At 35.8% G+C, this 22,526-nt stretch overlaps 1 protein-coding gene across 2 annotated transcripts in view; it reads left to right on the top strand.

Annotated features, from left to right (window-relative positions):
- Nucleotides 1-17,399, top strand: part of CPNE8 (copine 8) — a 101,427-nt gene extending 84,028 nt beyond the window's left edge. The window contains exons 16-20 of one of the 2 annotated variants that reach the window (XM_068930782.1): nucleotides 978-1,105; nucleotides 4,465-4,567; nucleotides 7,991-8,048; nucleotides 11,532-11,605; nucleotides 16,832-17,399. In XM_068930782.1, the coding sequence (XP_068786883.1) occupies nucleotides 978-1,105; nucleotides 4,465-4,567; nucleotides 7,991-8,048; nucleotides 11,532-11,605; nucleotides 16,832-17,020 (552 nt within the window). In that variant the 3' untranslated portion in view covers nucleotides 17,021-17,399. The remainder of the gene's footprint in view (nucleotides 1-977; nucleotides 1,106-4,464; nucleotides 4,568-7,990; nucleotides 8,049-11,531; nucleotides 11,606-16,831) is intronic. The other variant, XM_068930786.1, reaches the window with a different exon arrangement.
- Nucleotides 17,400-22,526: the final 5,127 nt, after the last annotated feature.

The raw sequence follows: 22,526 nt of genomic DNA on the forward strand, positions 1-22,526 counted from the left end.
TTGTTACTAGATTAAAAATAGAAATTCTTCAAGGAGCAAGAATCATCAGTGAGGTGGTACTGAGTATGATGGAGAACAGCTTTCTGCATCCTGTCTTGTTTGGATCTTATTTAGGTCTTTCCTTAATGTGTACTGGTAGTATTTACCGTCATAATTGAAAATGAGGTGTTAGGTATTTGGATATTGGTTCATAAAATTAATTCTGGTTAATGTGTAAGGTCAAGTTTTGTCTTCTTCCTATCTAAAAGGTTTGAAGCCTTACATGGATCGTTTGTCTGGCCTGACAAGACCATTAATCTGGGGTTTAGCTTATGTGTTTGTATTGCCGTCTGTAAATTGGCATCCCGTTGTATTAGTCATTATGGAAAGGGGTAGTAACAAGCCTGCCCAAAGAAATTATGCTCTCATGTACAAGACTCAGCCAATCCTGTGGCTTCCCAAAGACTAAGTTCTTTTTTTCATCTTTATACCAGATCCAAAATCAGTTTTCCAATGAAATATGAAAAGTTTATGGTTTCCCTTACGCTCAAATATTGGACTTCAGGATCTGGCCACCGTCTCTTTTTCTTCACACTTTTAAGATAAGAAATTCTTGAGCCAGTCCTGTGCTCCTAAACATGATTCCAGCTTTGCATCAACTCTGTAATTTATACCTTAAATGCCTTTTCCTATTGCATATATGAAAGATTGTTTAATTCCACCGAAGATGTTATTTAGGTTTAAAAACCTATTCCAGTGATTCAGACTGCATATGACCTGAGGCTGCTAGAGCCTCTTTGTCTAGGTAGTTAAAACTCAGAACCAGCCATGACACTTATATTGTGCATTTATAGTAAATAATATAAAACTCTGAATAGATCCTCAAATGCTCAGTTGTTTGCCATTTAAAAAAGTCCACTGGGAAGTATTCACTAACTTGCATCATTTTTGTGTCATAATTATCTTTAGTGAGTAATCATCTCTTTTATTCTGACTAGAATGGAAATCCTCAAAATCCATACTGCCATGGAATTGATGGTGTGATGGAAGCGTATTACAGGAGTCTAAAATCTGTACAGCTTTATGGACCAACAAACTTTGCCCCTGTAATTAATCATGTTGCAAGGTAAGCAAGACAACAGTTACTATGCAGAAATAAAGTTAACTTCTTAATAACGTATAACTGTTGCACAGAAAAGGCCTAACAGTTACATGAAGCTAAAACATTTTTTAAAAAGTATTTACAGCTATCTTGTACATTCATTCTAATGAGATTAATTTATGCCTCTGAGTAGGTTTGAAGACCAGGCGTTACTGTTGTACTGAATTTCATAGCAAAAGTAAATACAGGTGACCCGGTTGATCCACCATGTATTAAACTCTTAGGAGAAATCATAATGAAAGAAAATTTCCGTGAGATCACTCTACCATGTTGCCTTTCTGTCCCGTGAAGTACAGTGATCAGGACTTTTTTTTCATGGAAAAGACATAAATCTACAAAATAATCCATAAAGTGCACTTTTTTTAGACATACACAGTAACTCTAGTCTCAGAATGTCCAGAACCTCAACAAAATCTTCTAGGACTCTTTGGCTACAGTGGCTCCTAGCTGGTAGTGGTACCATCAAGGCAATAGTACAGCCTCTGCTGGGGAGCCATGGTGTTGGGTTGTGCATCACCTCCTCTAATGCCTCAGAATAAAATCTTTCCTATGTTTGTAGAAGTTTTTTTGGAGGAGAGAAACGTTGCCTTATTTTGGCAGACGAGATCTTGGCTTACAGTATCCCTCCCTGTGTGGGTCTAGGGAAGGGGATGTGGCTCCTATAATTCTGCTGAGTAGTAACTACCCGAACATATTCTGTTTTATGTATAGATACAGAGAAAGAACTAATGTTTATTATATAAAGCAGCAAGGATCTTTGTGTAAATTATTTTAGTAATGGTGTCTTATATATGAGCTTGCAAACTAGTTACTTGTTATTGCAATAAATATTTATTTACTCTCTGTTCTCGCTACTGTCAGTTGTACTGCCCAGTGAAAAATAGTTTGTAAATTCTATGGTGCAAGGAGTTTTCTGCATGCTGCAGCATGGCGAAATAGCTGGTTTTAATTATTTGTCATTAGAACTAGTTATTCTATCTTTGAATCATACCATTCAAAATATGGACATGTACAATCCATTGCTTGTCTTCAGCAACTACCTGTCTCCCTTTCATCTTCCCTTTGACATGGTCTCTCCAATAGCAGTTTTCAGAGTGTGTCCCTTCAGTGGGGAAATCTGCCAACCTTTATGACCCTTATTTCCAGTGAAATTTTGCCTAAATATCAATTGTTGCAAAATTTGATAACTCCCCTGATAACAAATCATGCTACAACAGGAGTGGATAAGCTAAATGTCATCATGAGGGTTTCTACTACATTATCCTTTAATACGGTCCCTGTACCAGACCAGCTCTTGATTACACCATTTCCGTTCAAGGATCAGTTTCTTGGTTCTTCTCCTAACTCATAGATATGACAGTAAAACTGATGATACATACTCCTCTGATTCAGCCTGGTGTTACTCTTTGAATGTACCTTCAGTCTCAAAGAAAATTCTTATTACACCCTTCCCATTTAAGAACATTCACCTGAAGAAGTCTCTGGAAACTGTGTCAGACATTACCACGCTGTTATGATCTTAGAAATCTTCAGAAACTCTTTTAAGCAAGCAATGCATTTTTTATGCTTCCTCTAGCTAGTGAAATATCTAAGCTACACCAGATTCTACCTTAGTGTCTTCTGTTATCTCCCCTCCTCACATAAGATCTTTTCTCTAAAAAAACTTCAGACTGTTTTATTTTCTGGAGATTTCAAAACAATCGAATTTCTGTTCCGTTTTTTTCAGGATAGATGTGTAGACAATATTAAGTGCCCACAGGTAATAGTGAATGTTTGTTTTACTCTCTCATTCTGTTATCCCTTGTCACTGCAGTCTTCAGTGAAAAGATTATGAACCCTGTAGAATAAGAAAAAGAAATTCTCAACATGGTAGAGCAAATGTATTGCAGTAGGTCTTGTTAATCCAGATTCTTAATTATCAGTCCTTACTGCCACCATACAAATAGAAGACATTAAGGAGGTTCATTGACTGTCTTTTCTGACCATCTGTGTCTTGGGGAGGGAGAGGGAGGAGTGTGATGACTTTCTGTGAGTTTTAGATCATTTCACACACATTCCTCCAGGTTCTTGCAAATGTTGTGGTTACAACTGTTGGCAGCAGTCACTCGCAAATGCGCTATGTAAAATCAGAGTTCAGAATATTCTAAGCGCATGCAATCCTCATTAGACAATACCTTGTTGAAAGGCCCAGGCCTTTCAAGTTCAAGGACCAATAAGATACTGAATTCTGTGAGAGTCATGTGCTGTACTTGAGCATATATTCCATAATATCCATATGGAGACCTCTTCCTTTTTTTTCATCTCCTCTCCATGCTACTCATAACTACTGCTAGCTGACCCGTTTCATGAAAGTGGTAACCATACTGGCTGTTCTTAAATGTAGCGGCATATCTATTTCCATAGTTGGATGATTAACGGATTACAGGCTGCTCCAAGCAAAAAGGTTGTTTGCTCACTAAATAGAGTACTTTGACCCTTGGGAGCTGAAGGTAAACAAACCGCAGTTGTAGTTTTTGCTGTACAAGCCACAGAGTTCACTGGGGCTGCTACAGATCAGTTAATCTTCCAAGAACTTCCAAATCTTCAAAAGCTGCTCATTTTCTAAGAGCAGTTTTTCCTTGGGTTCTTTGGTTGAGGTGGGACTAGAATGACACTGGGCATGTTCTGTCTTGTATTCCTGTACTGAACAGGAGAAAGCTTGAGTGTTTACAGCGTATCTGTGGGTGGTGGAAAGGGATGAATATCTAAGCCTAAATGGTAAGGTGCGTATTCAACTGCTCTATGAATGTGCACATGAACTGTAAATCTCAAAATATGGTTAACAGTGACTAATCTTTCTTTACAATACAAAATACAGTTTAATGAGATATTTATGCAGTGCTAACTTCAGATAAATTTTATTTGTGCCACAAAAACAACCACTCAATAGTAATATATTCCTTTCATACCAAACTGTGTCCCTCAGAGGCAGTAACTAGTCAGTAACATAGACATTCTAAGAGCTCATGGTTCTATAGAGGACCTAGTGTCCCTCCTCCTCCTGTTATTGATACAGGTTCCATTTTTCATTGATTTGACACGTGCAGATTATCAATATCAATATTATATTCATTTATTTTTTTCTAATGTTCTCAGTTAAAAGCAGAATGAATGAATGTCTTTACTTTTGAAGATCCACTGTGTCATACCTTGTCATTTTTAGTAGTCCTTAGTGATAGAATTTTAAAAATACAACTTCTAATATTAGTTCCATTGTATAAAGGCTTTTTCCTATTATAAAAAGGCTTTTTTTCTGTTATAATGTTCTTTTTTTCCTCCTTTAGATATGCTTCTTCAGTAAAAGATGGCTCCCAGTATTTTGTCCTTCTCATTATTACAGATGGAGTTATTTCAGATATGGCTCAGACAAAAGAATCCATAGTGAATGTAAGTTTTACTTAAAATTTTGAAGTTCAAAAGAAATATGTTTCTAGATATTAATATTTTAGGCAATAAACTAAACTAGTTCATATTTCAGGCACAAAACTATCTCCATAAATTAGCCATTGTTCTGAAACAGCAAAAATTTATTATGCATAAAGGTGAAAAGAAACTAAAATTTGAATCTCAGTTAACTTAATTACATAGTGTTCTGAAGGAAACGGTACTCTTCTCTTTAATGTGACATTTTCACATGATTTCCCTCATCTGCTTATTACCTCGTCCTGCTCCTCTTTCTCCTCCCTCATGCACATCACATCATGCAGGTTTTTATTGTGAATTGTTCTTTATCTTTGTAGCAATTGCAAGCAACTTTAATTTTTTCTTTTGCTTTTAAGAACTGCCCAGAACTTTCTGCTCGCAAATGGCAAGCGTGCAAGTCATCTGATTTCCTTTTAGATAACCGCCTGGAATTCTAAAAATTCTGAACTGTTTCTCTGTTTCTTCATTAGTTTCAGTATTTTTCTCTTCAAGACTGCTATGCTTATAAATCATATTTTGCTTTATGAGCAGGTCGCATTCTCCTTCCCCCTTCAGAAATATCAGCTAAAATATACACAAAAGCAGCTTCTAGCCAGGGTTTGAAAAGATATATACTAATAGTTTTGAACACATCAGGATGGATCTAGTTTACTAGTAAAGTGGTGGGTGAAAAGCCTACACTAAAACAGTTAAGCGACTTGTCAGAATGAGTGGTGTAGAACTAAGAGTATATTTTGTAGTTCCACTTCCACTACCTCCTCTAGAGATAGAGTCCCCTCGCAGTTTGTAGGAGGCACATAAAAATATTACTGGAACGTTCTGCCTTTCACTGGAGAGCAAGATGCCCTCAAGTCCTAGCCAGTGGCATGTAGGCAGGGTGTGTATGTTGATGAGGACCCTGACTACCCACCGGACAAATTTTGACACCCAGAGCTTCAGATGTGTTTGAACGTATCAGCCTACTTCCTCTCCCCTTCCAGCCTCCAATATTGAAATAGAGGTAAAAGGACTCTCACTTTTAAAGGAGATAAGCAGGCATTTTGCTTGGAAGTTCATGCTCCGGTTCAGTCTAGATACTTGGAATATAGCTTCTATCAGGTAACAAAAGGGCTAGATGGAGGAAGAAGAACAGCCTTTGATTTAACTCACCCCTCAGTTCAAAGTCCATCCAGGGAGTAAGGAAAGGGCCAGCAAGTCTGAATGGTTGGTGGGTGGTTGGTATTTTGTAGGACTGAATAAATAATTTGCCAGTAAGAAGTACAGAAGAGCTTTGTTTTCAGGAAAAATTTTTATAACAGAAACATGATTTTAGATTGAGGGAAAGTCTGTGATAACTGCTGTTCTGCAACTGTTTGGAAATACAGCAGAGGTGTTGTTAGCTTGGAATGAGTGAAAATTTGGGAATATATGCAGTCTCTTATTTTTATGAAGATACATTAATTTTTCTGCATTTCTTGAAACGATTACAGTATACTCTGACAGAACTAATTAATTAATTGCTGTTAAATAGCATTTTTTCAGTAAGTAATAATATCAGAAATAATTAAAAGGGCAATGATGTTAAATGCAACCTGATGTATATAAATCTCAGGAAGAGTATATTTTATTTTTTGACACGGATTGTGCTTTTATGCATCTTTCCCATTACAGCATGTATGTCAGACCCATTCTGTTTTATCAGACTGTTTAAAGGTTACACTGTCATTCAGGAAATGCCAACACTAAGTTTATATGGAAAAGTTTGACTCTTCTGCTCTACCCTGGTCCTATATATGTTACTGTATTCATACATATTGTATCACATAGTACTAAGTCTGTATGAGCAGAAATCTCTGTAAAGAAGGTTTTCTTTGCAATCAGTTAAAAAGATTATGTAAAACACCTAAAAAACAGAGGAAGTTCTGTTTGGGTTTGTTTTAAGAAATGCCTTCACGTCCGAATAGATTTACTACTCGCTATCGTTTGACTTTCACAGTGTATTGTAACATTTTATAAATTTATAATTCATTCACGGTTATTTGTAGTCCTTAATATGTTTAGTTGCCTTTTACTATTTAACTAAATGGGAATTATTATATATGTTTTTTGCCATGCTACAAAATTGTAATTGGAAGGTTGACTTCCAACACTTCATAATGAATTTGCAGTAGTACTTTAATAATTTAAAGCGATGTAGGACCATTAGATAGTGAGCTACAGACTGGCATATTTTCATTGTTTTAAATAGCATGTTTATATTACTGAACTATAATTCTTTTGGTTAAAGAAAATTGTTTTTGTATGCAATGTTACGACAGATCAAGAATAAGAAATTGTGATGGTATATGTAAAAAAGTGAATGTCTTTTAGACGAGGCAGAAAGACACTTTTTACATTCCAAAAAGAAAAAGATAACAGGATGTTCTAAAAACGTCTGACTTCAGACTTCAGTGAAGCAGAGTTTAATTTAGCAAAGACTGTACATCTATGATTTTTGACCGATGTGTACTGCTGTTTAAAATGACTGTAGATAATTCACAGCTCAGCAGAATGTCTCAGTAAGGAACATTTGTCAACCTTGACATTTGGTAGATGGCTTTTTTTTTAGTTGTTGCCCTCCTGAAAAGAGCCAGTTCTAGATGATTTCTGTAAACTAGCAGATGTCTTGTGTGGCTGTCAGGGCAGGAGAATCTGCAGTATTTATGATATGGCATTTGTACATTTACAGACTTTGCAGAGATTTATTAAGAGAAAGTGAGATACTGTCTCTGCCATAGTGTCATTAAATGAACAGATTAAGTACAATTAAAAGTCTTACTGTAAAACAGTAAAAAAAACCTTATTTATCTTAGATGACTGATTTGAATAATATTTATTTCATGGCATAAATATAAAACAGATATTTCTCAAATAGGTGATTTATTCTCCTGAGAATTACACTAAGATTTATGTAAAAAAAATATAGTCATGTAGGGCCAAGCAGCTATGTAATGTCTAGAAACTGCAGAGTACATATAAATGAATGTCAGACTGTCATTAGATACATACTTACAATTATTGTCAGTTTACAAAAGTTTCTAAAAGAAATTTATCATCGTAGTTGTCATCTTAGTTGTCATCTTAATATTAAATCGTAACATAGTTTGTTGTGTTTAATTATGATCCTGTATGAGTCAAAGACTTTGTAAGCAAAAATAAATCAAACATAATCATCTGCTTTACTATCTTCATCCAGGATAGTTTATATCACTTTAGCAGACAATTTATACTTACCTTTTTTGAGAAGAAAAACGTTCTTCTTTAAAACATAATTTCTGCATGTTTTTTGTGCAGATTGTCTTCAGATCTCATAAAATTTTGGCAGAGATTGAGTAGTGTATCAAATCTCTTTTTCTTCTTCTTTTGAAGGCTTCAAAGCTTCCGATGTCAATAATCATAGTGGGAGTAGGACCTGCAGAGTTTGATGGTAAGTGTTTTAGTGTCAGTAAGTTTTTTGTTTTGCTTTATTTTTCTAGAATGTTTTATATTTATTTATATTTTGGGAATATGTAGCTTTTCAAATAAATATGTTCTTTAAAAGACCATAATATGGAACAAGCGATAAACAGTGTTGACATTTCCAGCTGGATTGATTGATAATTCAGTATGATTATAAGCTACTATGTGGGGCTGTATAGCCCCTCAGGCTCTCTGTTCAAATCACAGAACCGTATGGGGGGCTTAACATTTACAGAGCTCCCGAAGATGAATGGAAAAAATAGCAAAGTAAGTATATTCAAGTAATGCGGAGTTTCTGCAACATGGATATTTAGTTGCCTTGTGCAGTTGTCAGTTGACTGGAAATACTGATAACCTGTTCTTATTGCAGTAACAAAATACTGAGAAAAATAAATAAATTTGAGGACGTCATCTGGGTTAAACTGGGTTTCACTTTATAACAGGAATGAGTTTCGCTATGTCTCAGTATTGGGTGAACATTACAGGCAGGAAGGGAAATACCAAGATTATTTACAAATTCTTCCATGTGATGTTCCAGCACATCACCTTCTCCACTGCAATGACTAAGCTGCTTCCATTGTTTGAACTAACTTACTTAGTGCCATCTTGCATACCATTGCACTATGAAATGTAGACATTCCCTATATATCTGTTCTTCAAAGTGCCACTTCCTTGTTTCCATCTCAATACTTCTGCTTAGACGGTATGCTTTTCTTAATATGTGGAGAATACTTATTATCACAAATATATAACGTAAATAGTCACTAGTGACTGTTCATTTTAGTTCTTACACAAACGTTCTAGGAGTATGAAAACAAGAGAAAAATGACACAAAATAATTTACTGGGGGTTACATTTCTTGTGCTCTTTGGCAAGTGGTATTTTAGTGATCATTTTAAATAACTTACTTTTTTTTTGAAGAGATTGTCCAGCTGGACATTCACACTTCAGGTGATTATGTGCCACAAGCACTAAGAGGAAAGTGTTTATCTTCACAGATGCATAAGGAAACTTGCAAGCTTTATTCCAGCCTGCCTCCTGCAACAGTTTAAACTGCAGTCCTACATTACTTATTTTCCTCTCACCCCCTCCTTTCCCCTTTTCCTTTTCCCTATTTGTCCAGTCCTTGGGTTTGCTCCCCTCAGCTCAGTCAGGACATGTAGGTTATGTTTTCCTGTTTACTTCTGGAGCTTGTCTTTATGGAGTTCTTGGGTTGTCATCCCTATAGGCTTTTCTTAAAGCAGGATTCCATTTGTACTGCAAGATACAGTTTCCATCTTTAGACCAATGCTCCGTAAGTGCACTGCCTCTGTACAATTTACCTATTTAGATGTATGTCAGATCTATTCCTCAGGGACCAAGCGCAGAGATTACTTGTTCCATATGCAAAAGTTCCTTCTAGGAAAAGCAGTGGGCTTCATATCTGATGTGGACTGTGAAAAAGTTGAGTGTGTGGGGGGGGATATATTCGAGGCCCGCTGCCACAGAGAAATCTTTATCTGTGTTGATGCTTGGAGAGCCTTAAAATTCAAAGGCCAGTCACAACTCACTTCTGCTGTTAAGTAGACTAAGCCACTCTTCTTCTGATACCACCACCCACGAGATCTCCCAGCCTGTAAGGGCTATCAGAGAGGTTCATGAGAGTCTGGAGCTCAGACAGGAGGTACATACTTTTGGCACAGCACTACCTAAGGGTGTGAGGATGACCATAATGGTTCAGATCAAGGGTCTGATTTGCCCAGTATCTTGTCTCTGACAGTGGCCATAGGTGGTTATCTAGAGAACAGTAAGAACATAGTTAAGTATATATGATACTTTTGTGAATACTGTTTTAGTGTTGAGTTTTCTGAGAAGGACGTGGTTTACGTTTATTTTGGAATTATCAGTGGATCTCTCCTTCAGATGCTTGTCTGGTCTCCCCTTCTGAACACGTACAAACTTTTGCATCCACAGCATCATTTGGCAATGTGTTCTGCAGAGCTGCTAACTGTTTATTGAAGAAATATGTTCTTTTTTTTTGCTTGAAATTGGCTCCTGGTGTGTTCACTTATGCTTTCTTGTTCTTGCACTGGAAGAACTGGATTTTGAAGTGTTGGTATCAGTGATCTCAGCCCAATTCGTAAACCCCTGAGAAGCTTCAGTGCTACAGAGCTTTGGTTTGCATAAGGTGTCCTGAAAGAAGGAATGTAGGACTGCTGATCCCAACAGTGTGATAATGGTCTGTGGTCCCTCTGTTGCAACACTGACAAGAGAGCAGATATGTCTTTCTACCTGGAATAGCTTCTGGTATCAGGACAATTTTAGAGTTTTCCTGGACCTTATTCAAAAAGCTGCACAGGCACTGAATGCTTCTCTGGAGGAATTCACTGATCCCTTTCCCAGCCTGCTAAATGCTCTTCACCAACCTGTGTTATTAGCACCTAGTGCTAATAGATAATGCTGTTTTATAATTTACATCATCCAGCAGCCCCAAGATGCAAAAACTGAACTGCGAACATCATGTTCTCACCGAAATCATTGGTCTTTGTACTAATCCAGCTATATATATTTAGCATCCCAGTACTTTCTGTGCTGTCTTCAGCAGTACAACTCTTGAACGAATCAGGGGAAAGGAGGCAACATGGAATAAGTTTCAGTGGTTTTCCATGTCACAGAATTTGACCTGAGGAATTGATTATGCTACCCAGAAATGAAAGAATTTAGTTTAGCTTTACATTGCAGAGCAGAAAATTAGAAAATAAAAAATGAGTCATTCACTAATCATTTATTATGAAGTGTTATCAAAAGTGATATCAAAAGTGATTTTTTTCCTCTAAGAAAAAGAAAAGAACTCTTCTCTTCAACCTAGAGCCTTGTTTTTTGTTTTGCTTTAGATAGGATGTTTATATGTCTACATGAATGTATATTTTCACAACCAAAAGAATCTCAGTTATGCTATATCAAAAACTGTGTAAAAGACCGACAAATTCTGTAGTTAGAGTTATGTGATAAATTTAATAAAAACCTTTTAAAAGCTTCTCATTCTTATGTGATAGATCACTTTCAGTATGAATTTGACTGATTATTTCTTTGTGCCATATCTTATGATATCATCTATAAGAATAACCTGAAGGTGAATTCTTCTCCACCTATGGAAGTATGAATATAGTCTCACCAAAACAGATATACTTGCTGGTTTAGGAGCTGGAAGGATAAGGAGTTTATCATGGTGTGTGTTGTTCTGAAGATGACAATAAAATGGCAAAAGTATTCATTGTCAGCATGAAAAAGTGCAAAATAACTGCTGTGCATGTTGTATTTCATAGAGCAAATTATCCAAAGAGTTACCTTAAATTAGTAGTTGTTGATTTATTTTGTTGTTCAGAAGTGTAAATGGACTAAATTTTTTTTCATTAATGTTTTTGTTGGATAGATGAACTCATAGATGAACTCATTTGTTCCTTTTTTTAAGCTATGGAAGAACTGGATGGTGATGTAGTCAGGATTTCTTCAAGGGGAAAATTTGCAGAAAGAGACATTGTGCAGGTGGGAGAGAAAAATTATTCTAATAATTAGATTTTATTGATCCTGTTTATTTTTAATTCTTGTTCTAGCCATATTCCTGCCTTTCTTTTTACCTTAGCACCAATATACTTTATCTTGAGATGTACCTAACAAGCTTAGAATCTCTTTGCAAAATCCATATGCATTCACATAGCACATATTATTGGATTCACATTCATTAGGAAATGACCCTTAACTGACGGCACACTGATTTAAGGACTTTGGGTTGTATAGCCCAGGCTAAAGAGTTAGTTGCCCTTTATTCAGTGTACTGCAATGTCATTGTAATTCCATAATGAAAAACTGCAGCTTTTGTGGTAATACTTGGACCCCTACCAAGTGTATTTGAGATGTCTAGGGTATCTTTCTTTGCCTCTGACTGCCAGTTCAGAAGACCATAGGTCTCTCCTAGGAGAGACCTGTGAGGTCTCCTATGAGGTGCCTGTGTCCTGCGTGCCACATATGACTGTGCAGATTTCTCATACCTTAGGTCACCTCAGATGGCAGGAGACATCTGTGTTTAGGTGACTGAATCAAGCTCTGCTCTTATCTGCATTCCACAGGCTACTTCTCTTCTTTGCCAAAGTCCTCTGGTTCTGTTCCCGTTCTCTACAGCCGTTCAGTCAGCTCAGTAGTTGTCATTCACCCCAAAGCAACCCCTGCTGCAGCATTGACAGGGCAGGACAGCAGTTTTATGTGCCATGCACACACACCACGATCCCCCTTTCTCTTCAGAGCTGCAGATTTCCAGAACTCCACAGACATTCCAGACTATGTACTTCATCCATGCCCCAGGCACCACCTAGCCTTTGGGTTGGATTATCTACTCCCCTGGATAGGTTTCATCTTGTAATTGTTTTCATGATCAGCTAAAATTTCATCAGAAACTTGCTATGCGGTTCATATTTTCATGGCATACTACAGGGGAGCTCGCAAAGAGAAAGACTTTTGGTGGCTCAGAACACTAGTCACTGCCAAAAAGGAAGTACTAAAGACATAGTAATTCACTGTTTTTCAGATTTCAGAAAGTTGCATCAACCTGACCACTGTAGAAAGAATGATACCTGCCTAGGTCTTAATTCTCTGATAGAAGACATGTTCTCCTCGAAGCACCTGAATACATTTATGAAGTATTTCAACCTTTTCTACCACCTTAACTTTGTTTAGCTAATTCTTCTCCTCCCTTTATTCCTCCTATCTGTCAATATTTGTAGGTCTTTGCATATTTTTCTCCAAGTCGGATTGGACTTTTATAATATTGTTGCACCATAGAATGTGTATTTTGAGTAATTGACGTGTATTAATAGTTCATATTGTAGGTGATAACGTTTTAATGATACTTAAGGTCAGATTGCAGCAGATTAGCTTTGGAATGTGTTTGTTTTCGTTTATATATGCAGAAGCTTAAACATTTCTAAAAGAGTATTAAGAATACTCATGTGTGAACATTTAACGATGTGATGACTATTAGCTGATACAGCATTTCAGGCCAAGAAGGTGTTCAAAACAAGCCTCATTTTATAGTTCTTTCTGTTCAGAATACAAAACAAAGCAGGTTTGGATAAATGTATGGGAAAGGAAAATGATCAGTTCCTTTCTCATTTCTTATAGCCTCTCAGTGCAGTACTGCATTAAAATTCCCTCTCTATATTTTTTTCTTAAGCAGGAATCAGAAAGGAGACTAAGATAACAGGTAGCAGTTAAATTGCTCTCATACTTTGTGTGAATATACATTAAAACTTTTTCTTAGATTCCTGAATTACTTTTTTAATAGTTTAAAAGTTTAAATTAAACTTTAGAAACATAACAGTTTTTCAACTACTTTTTAAATGTTTGAAAAAGAGGCATTTTTCACTTCTACAGCATACAGAGAAAACAGCTACTGGAAGAGCAGCATATAAAAACTCAGCCATTCTAGTGATACAGGAGTAAAACATGCCTGATGCTTTAGTTAGTGTTGTCAAAAAGATGATTATAAAATTAAGGATGAGGAGAAGCTGGACAGCTCAACAGTAGGCAAGAAATAATATTTCTTACTTTCTCCAAACCTTTATAACGCTCCTTAGTAGCCCAGGTTTGGCTAGATATTCCCTTCTTTAATGATCTGTGCTGTGCATGTGCCTTAGCTGTTCACGTGCCAAGGTGTGGAGGTGCCCAAGCCAGCTCTAAACAAGCTGCCTCCAGAGCTGGAAGTGTTTCTGGACCCCAGACTAGTATTTCTGCGCAGCCCTGTGCCATGTCAGGTGTTTTAAAGCTAATTTGGTTATCTCTGTCATGCACTTTACTCTGTGCTTTAAGTATGCCCAAAGTAATTATATATTATTTCTTGAAACAACAGTAGCTCCAAAAGCTGCCATTTTTACATTCAAAGAATGAAGTGGATAGACTTTTTCAAATATTATAAAGAAGATTTGAGAAAATGCTATACATCAGAAATAGTCTAGTTTCTGCTGAGAAATAAGATGTGCGATGAATACCATTTGGAATTTCTTTAGGATTCATTGCATATCAGAAACATAATAAAACATTTCTTTACTATTAATATATTTCAATCAGAACTTTGCCACAAGCCATATTAAATTTCCTGAAGGCAGTATTATTTTGTAGGGGTTTTTTTCTGCCTAAATACTAACAAATGCATTATAGGCTAGCTAGATAAATAAAAACGGATAATGTCAAACCCTGTAGGTTTAGCATGACCTTTATCTTGTATCTGACAGGATAAAACTGACTTGCTTTTATAAAATTAACCACTCAAATATAAAAAGATGATCTTTTTTAGTGGATTATGTTAGTAAAATTAACATTCACCTAATTTTAACAGTCGGTATTATTGTGAAATATTTTAGTTAAATTAACAGTGGAAAAGCTTGCCTGCTAAAAGTGAGTCACTGTATCTATTATATTTACTGCTGAATGAAATTCAGGTGAAGACATGACCATCCATTTTTCCCTCCTCACGATGGATTCTAGGTACTCTGGATTTATGTCTCCCAGTTCTTCAGTTTATTTCATTCCTGTTGCTTTGTTATCTTCTCTCTATTGAAGGATTTTTAGAAAGATTCTTATTCATATACCTGTTGCTTCACTTGAAATTTTCTTATATTAGCCTTTTAAATTAAACTCTTAAGTTACAGACAAAATGATCTGCATTCAGTTTCCCTTCACTTTTTCTTACATTCGTTTCATTCTATCTTTCTCTACGTGTTTCTGATTACTTCTAGGCCTTGCCCTGGCCAGCTGTTTTTTTGTATCTGTATGTATGTGTATCTGTCCATGGCTCCTCCAATGCTTATGTATCTTAGGAGAGAGGAAGAGAAACTACTCCAAGCCATCTATATTGCATAATTGCATTATCACACAATTCTTGAAATAGCCTCCCTTGGCTGCAGAATTGTGCACAGAATTTTCATGTCTGCAGACCAGTAGGTAAAGTGATTACTTGGAAAGAGACACGTCTTGTTTTTTAACCTAGACTGTATATGCTTTTTACGTAACAGTGACATTGTGTTGGAAAATGAGTGCTTTTTCTCATGTAACAAAGGAGGCAGAATTGGTAGGTGTCAGAGTATCTGCTTGTTTCTTATATTGAAAGTTATTCAGTAAGCGTGGAAATAATTAAGACAGCTAATTATGGAACTGCAGCTTCCTTGCTACCTTCTGTGCTTTCCAAGGCTGATGTAAAAATCATTTAATTAGGTTTACAATTTTTATTGCTGAAATGCTGTCTTTTGTTTTTCCCAAGAGTTGCTTTATTTAACATATGTAGTAAATTTCTTATGTTACTTTCTATCTTGTCTGGAAAAATTTAAGACTCTCAGAAATACAGTGTAAGCTAAGCTCTCACTGTAATTCAGCAATCGCCTAAATGTTGAAAGCTTTAATGCTTTTTGGAAAAGTGAAATTTAATCTATAGCCCTGGTCGCTGTGGAGCCAGGAAAGCAAAATTTGTTGGATTGGGATAATGTGCAAGGAAGTCCACTGATCTGAGAGTTCAGCAAGGAGAGGTGAGATCTGTGGGTCTGGCTTCTCCCTTAATCAGTTTTAGTGTGCATCTTAATCAGAGTGCAATGTGGTAACAGTTAACAATTACATTGTCTCTGTTTCGTGAAAGGAAAAAATAATCGCTAGGCTTTGAATTGCAGCATAGTGTAGTGTAGCCTATCAGTACCAGAGGTAGCTTTGGACATTGAATCCCAGTTTTGAAAAGTCACCCAGCTGCAGCCCTGAGATGGGCTTCTAAATCTAAGCAAGAAGCAAAATTTCAAATAAACCTTTTCTTTGCCATAACCTATTGACTAGCGTAGCCCACTCCATCTTCACATACTGTCTGTTGTTAATAAAGATCGAGAAGCCTAGAATGTTTCTGTTCTCTATGCCAAGAACACAGGCGTCTCATTAATTGTTATTAATTCCATGCCAGGCTACCTTTTTAGGCATTTAGGATAGCTGGGTATCACATAACGACTTCCTTTTTTAATCCAATCCTTTTTGCTTAGATTCTTTATGCATCTGTTAGCATCCTGTAAAAAGTGTTCAGGCACTTGATAGTGTTACTCTAATAACTTTGTGGAAGGAAAAGAAAAATAGTCAAAGCAACTTTGGGTGAGGAGCATTTTTTTAAAATGAAATACACTTTGATAAAGGTCCTACAATGTGAAATGGTAAAGAATCTGAAGTTATCCTTTCCATTTTGTTCATTTCAGATGGCAAAAAATACATAGATCCTGCTCACAAATTGCCAAAGCAGAGACAGTATGGTGGGGAATCTCTAGGAAGAGGAAGTAGAAGCTAAAAATAACTTTGGGAGACAGAATTGCCTTCTTGGATGAAAAAGGTTGAATGATAAGCCAAATATATCAATGAAGCACATAATTAACAATTTGAGCTAGCCATTGCTTTAGGAGTGTGAAGTATTGGTGAAGGCTTGTCGTTGTTCCTTTTGGAAGATGCGTTTTTTTAAAATTCAGATATAATATGTATATAATATATATATGATATATTTTATTATAATTATTGTATTATTTATGATAATTATTATAATATGCTACATTTTGCACACAGACACAGACACACGCACACACACATGAAAGTTGGCATATTCGTGCTACCTTAGCTCCCTAACTCAAACTTTCTTATTTTTTTTATTATAAGATGCATTCCATGTTTGCATAATGACACATAACGAATGTATTTTTTGTTTTGTAGTTTGTGCCATTCCGAGATTACATTGACAGAAGTGGAAACCACGTATTAAGCATGGCAAGACTTGCTAAAGATGTCTTAGCTGAGATCCCCGAGCAGTTTCTCTCCTACATGCGAGTCAGAGGAATAAAGCCATCACCGGCACCACCACCCTATACACCCCCTATTCATGTATTACAGACTCAGATATGACTGCTCCACACAAGTCAAGAGTCACTGGCTGCAGTAGTAGCTTGTGATAGCTTTTTGGAGCTAGAAAAATTCTCTTCACATACCAAAATTCTCCGTATGGTTGCATGAGCAACTGAGAAGCTATTAAATGCTAGGAGAAAAATGTTGGTGTTGTGAGTCCCTTTTTTTTTTTTCTGGCAAAGCCTCTACTTTTGGATGTATTTATTGGAGGGGAAAGCACAAGTCAGGATTTCAACTCAGAAGATATTGTCCTCTCTGAATACTATGTGTACATATATGTACAGAAACGCTATTCCTCTGTATCAATGTTTACATGTTACTATTTTTAAATTTCAGTACTTTTATAACTATTCTTAAAAATAAAAGTTTGGAATATTGACTCATATGTCTCATAGCTTGCAGTAGTTGGTTAGATCACAAGAGAAGCAATATCTCTTTGAATGTTTGTCCAGACAAATACAAATGGAAAGTTAAAGAAAAGAAGGACAAATATATACTTGTTTTCCAATATCTGAATTGCTTTAGTCAGTGCTCAGTAATCCATTCATCTCACAGTTTGAGAATAAGCTCCCAAAATATGAATACCATAATTGTGTATGACTTACAACTAATTCCAAACTTCAAGGGGGAGGTATGTTTATTTTTTCAGAGATTCTCCAATTTCTAAATTTATCCAAGTTTACAGTTTTTTAAACTAGTTACTGAAGCAAATTAAAGAGTTACTTGCTGTAAGTAATTAAAGAAAATTACCTCAAATCAAATCTTTGAGTCTCACGTTGACTCACTTAGCTCATTAAATCTTATCATGTGTTCCTTAAAGCACTGCAACTTGTGCATCCGACAAGTCTTTTGAAGTGATTATAGCAGATGTTTTATAATGGATCATTTTAAACTTACTTTAAAATTGTGAATTTTGTCTAGATTGCCCATTCAAAGGGATGCTAGCTCTTAATATTTGGGTTTAATATTGTCATGTAATCGCATTGCCATTCAGGGTGCATGAATGATAATGTTAATTAACTGGTTTAAAAGTTGCACAGCTGTGTTGCTTTGTGCACAACTTTGTGTACTGGACTACCCAAAAATTTTATTATATGCCTGTTCATATATAATTATAAAATGATTTTGCATGTACAGTTTTTACAGAATACACAGTTTTGTGAGTTTGTGTCAGATATATTTTATTTAGAACTAATGGCCTTAAATTTCACAGAACTCCTGAAATGATCGTGAATTGCCTTTGAATAATGTTAAAACTGAACACTTTATTTTTTTGTGTCACAACTGTAACTGTCTTGTAATGTAACTTTTTTCTTTGCATATAACCTGTTTACTACTTCTGTTTCTTACTACTACATGTTGTACTGTACAGTATAAAACTAAGGTGCGTTTTTAAAGCATGGGAAGTTTTTTGCCAGAAAACAGTTCTTCAGTATCAGTGGCATATAACTATGTAAATGCAGAATCTTCCATTTTTAAATATATATAAATTCCTTTAACTATCTCATGTGGGAAATTACTTTTTTGAGATAATTACTCCATTACGACCAAAAAGACTTTTTTTGTAAAAAATAAATCTTGTTTTATTTTTATTTCAAAACAGTTTTTACATAAATACGGATTTTAATTTTCTCACTAAAATATTTATTTCTCAGTGGATTGGTGTTGCATGAATGAAATTTGATACTTGGCAACTCAAATTTTGAGGAAAGTGCCATAAAGAACAAGTTTAAATATCTGTACTGAACGGTGGTGGTATTTTGCTTACATCTTCTGCATTTATTTTTCACACACCAAATTAATATTGTGTTTCTGTTGCCTTCATCCTTTAGACAGATATTTTTGCTGACATTTGTTTTAGTCCACAGCAGCCCATGTATTTAACAGGTTTTCATTCTATGGCAAGATTACTGACTTTTGGTTTTCAGTTTCCACCTCTTAAAACTGTTTGGTTCTTCACCTTTTACCTAGTTCTTAGGGCAGTCAGAAAGAAGAAAAGTTTAAGAGTATGTTTAACCATCAGTTTTATTAATATAAAGATTAGTCTCAGAACTAATTTAACAAGTGATATCAGAAGGACATTTTGAAGACAGATATTATTTAATCAGAATTGTTTTTTCTATCCAACCCAAATATCTGCCTATTGTATTCTGCGCTGCTGTTTCTTCTGTCTGGTATTGGATTGTAAATCTAACATAATTAGTTGGAACAAAAATAAGAAATCAGTGGATAAAGTTTTTTAGTGAGAAAAGGATTCCAGATTTCTGACATTCCCTAGGTGTCCCCTAGGCTCCCATGCTAGCCAAAGATTTCAAGAACATATCTAATAAATGTAAGTAAGCAATCTTTCAGTCTTCTAGAAGTGAATTTGATTAAATGTTCAGTTAGGGTGTTTGAGAGACATCAATTTTTGGCAGAGAGCACTGCTATTTTAATCCTATATAAAATATTCTTTTGTAATTTCATAATGTATGAAATTAGAAATTACTGGCCTGTATAATCATTATATGTCAAACTGAGATTAATTTTATTTTGACTATATGGTAAAATAATAAAGGAACAGATTACTTAACTGGCATTTCAAATATAGTTGAAAATAAGTCTTAACGACTAATGTAAGTAATAAAGAATCTCTCTTCCACTATCAGTGCGCTGGAGAAGGTCTGTTTCTTACAAAGTTATGTAAGACTGAAGTGCCGTAATGACTGACATTTTCACAAATACGCAGATGAGTAAAATGTCGAGATGACACTCTTTGTATTTCTTTTGCTTTTATTCAAGCTATCCTTAGGTCCTATCATCCTTATGTTAGACATTTAATATTTAATCCTAATTAACTCTCTGAAACTTGAGTCAAACTTGTCTAGCTTAATAAAAGTGTGTGCTTAAAAAAATTTAGAGAAAATATTAGTCTAATTTTTATACTTTCTGTTAAGCCTGTTAAACTACATCTAAAGATACAGTGAGGAGAAAAAAAAAAAGACAGAAATCACAGGAAAACAGTCCTCACTGAAATACTGTGAAGTATTTTTTTTTTCTTCTGTTTAAGACCAGAATGAATTTTCAGCCTGTTAGTACTCTGATTTTTTTGTTTATTTCTTTAACGATGATAGCCGCCTTTTTTGTGGTGGGAGGATTTTGATAGCTTTGGCAGGGACTGGTTTGCTAATGACTTCCTTGTGCTCAACGGCTGTCTTAATCTTCTTAGGCAGTGTGCCCTTTTAGCTTGACTCTCACTTTTTCTCCCTCAGTCATTCTGTATTAGAGATGAGAGTGAGTTCATGGTCATAAATTTCGTTCCTCCAAAATATCATGTACAGGAAATTTTACTTCTGGCTTTATTCTCAAGAATCATGAAACACAAAACTCTCTTCCTCCTTAAAGAATGATAGCTGCTGTACCTTCCAGTTTAGGGCAGGAACTTTTCTCTGACCAGAGTTGTATCTGGTTCCCTTATATCCAGTTGGACCTAACAAATTAATTAGCTGTGCCAGTGAGGCAGCTCTATGCAGAGTTCAAGATCAAGCTCATGCTGCTACTCTTGGGTTGTAGATTTTACCATGCTGCTGTAGCTGGCATATCATAATTAATGGCCCTCCCATTCTGTATTTAAAAAAGTCTATTAAAGAGCTAGGAAATGATGCCTAGGCACCTCTGTCACAAAGGCGGAAGCAAGACAACAGAAGGTAGTGTTAATGAAGGATCTGTACGGTGTCCAGTTAGGAAGCTGTGTAAGGTCAAAAAGAAACAGATGATGTAAAAATTTTGGATGTTGAACGTTAAACTACACGGTACATATGAAAAGTAATAAATCTTACAAAATGATAGCAATGGTTATGACTAAGTACCAATACTGTACACTTTCAGGATAGGTAGACATATAGTGGCATATATGTTCATGGTCTCTTAGATTGTAAAGCAGTAAGTGCTAACTTGGAAGATCTCTGTTTTTGCGATGGAGATTCTCAACAGTGAGGAAAGGCGGAGTGAGTAAGAAAAATGAGTGAGAGAAGTACCTTATCTGTTACTAGATCATGAGGCAAAATTAAAAAAGAAAACCTGCTCAAATGGTCAGCTGATCAGTCTCCATTGAACATAGTAAAAGGACTGTCATGTGAAATTACAAGTGTGCCGGCAACCCTTGATCAGGCTGTCAGACTGAAGAGCAGCAGACAATTTGGAAAAGGAAAAATATGACACGGCAAATGACAAATGAATTACCCTGAAGGGGGAACCCGGTGGCTTGAGGAAAGGTTACTAGCTCACTTCCTTTGGTGTCCATCTTTGAGCTGACCTTTTCTTCGCAATAAACGTGGAAAATTACATGGCAGGACACAAACTATACAAATGTTCCTACAAATTAGGCAGTACACCATTTGTCTCATGAAGGATGTAATCGGAGAGTGACTATTTTAGGTTTGATTCTGACTGGTGAGGAATTGTTTGCTAATCTAGGAGGAAAGATTAGTTTGATTGTAATCACAAAGTAGAATTTTGTAATTGTGGGGAAACCCCCCTACAAGCCTTGCAACCTATACATTAGAATAACATGGACTTCAAATCAGCTTACTTCTGTACACAAAAAGGTTCGTTAACTGCAGTCCCCTGGGGAGGAATCTGAACAGAGTCCGAGAAAGAGTCCGAGAGAGTAAGTATTTTCTGAAAAGACGCATGTGAAAAGCTGGAAATACTCAGCTAAATAGGGACAGATGAAATTCACTCCAGAATACTTTAAGAAATGGCTGAAACAATCTGGATGATAAATGATTATCATCTTTGAGAACTAATAAAAGCACACACAATGACAAATTATGCCGATGCAGTGGGAAGCCAGGGAGGCTATTATGACTGTATCAGAAGTTCCTTAAACAAAAAGAAAAAAAATCAAGACCAAGAGAAAGGGAGAAGATGTTGCTATAGATAAATGCACAAGATTAGCACAAACATGGAAGGAAGACAGCAAAGCACAAAGTAAGTTAAAACTCAATGTCTTTTTCCTTCAGTCTTCACAAAAGAGGGATAGTGAGCATTATAGGAATTGCTCAATTTGTATGAAAAACAAAACTTGAACGAATCATGTAATAGTATTTAGCTGCCTAGGAGATACCAAAGTGATATACAGCTCCCAATAGCAAATAGTTAAAAATACATAATTTTGAAACAACTTTCTTGGAAAGCAGTATAACAAGCTTCAGGATAAAGGAGAGAAGTTGATGTCGTGTAACTTTAATAAAGCTTTTAACATAACATTTTGCAAGCAAACCAGATGTGACCTCACTTGAAGTGTTAATGAAATATTGCAAAACTGGTTAGACCGTATTCAGAAAAATGCTTTCGTTGTCAAACTGCAAAAATGTATCAACTGATGTTACATAGCGGCCTATGTTGCTTTTGATACTGTTCGGCCATAGCCATTGATAAAGTAATAAGCAGGATGTTTAATAAATTAGTGGTTTATATCACCTGGAGAAAACTTAAGCACCTTCAAAGACTGGATTAAAACTCA

The sequence above is a fragment of the Struthio camelus genome, chromosome 1 (genome assembly GCF_040807025.1).
Source record: "Struthio camelus isolate bStrCam1 chromosome 1, bStrCam1.hap1, whole genome shotgun sequence".
Lineage (NCBI taxonomy): Eukaryota > Metazoa > Chordata > Aves > Struthioniformes > Struthionidae > Struthio > Struthio camelus.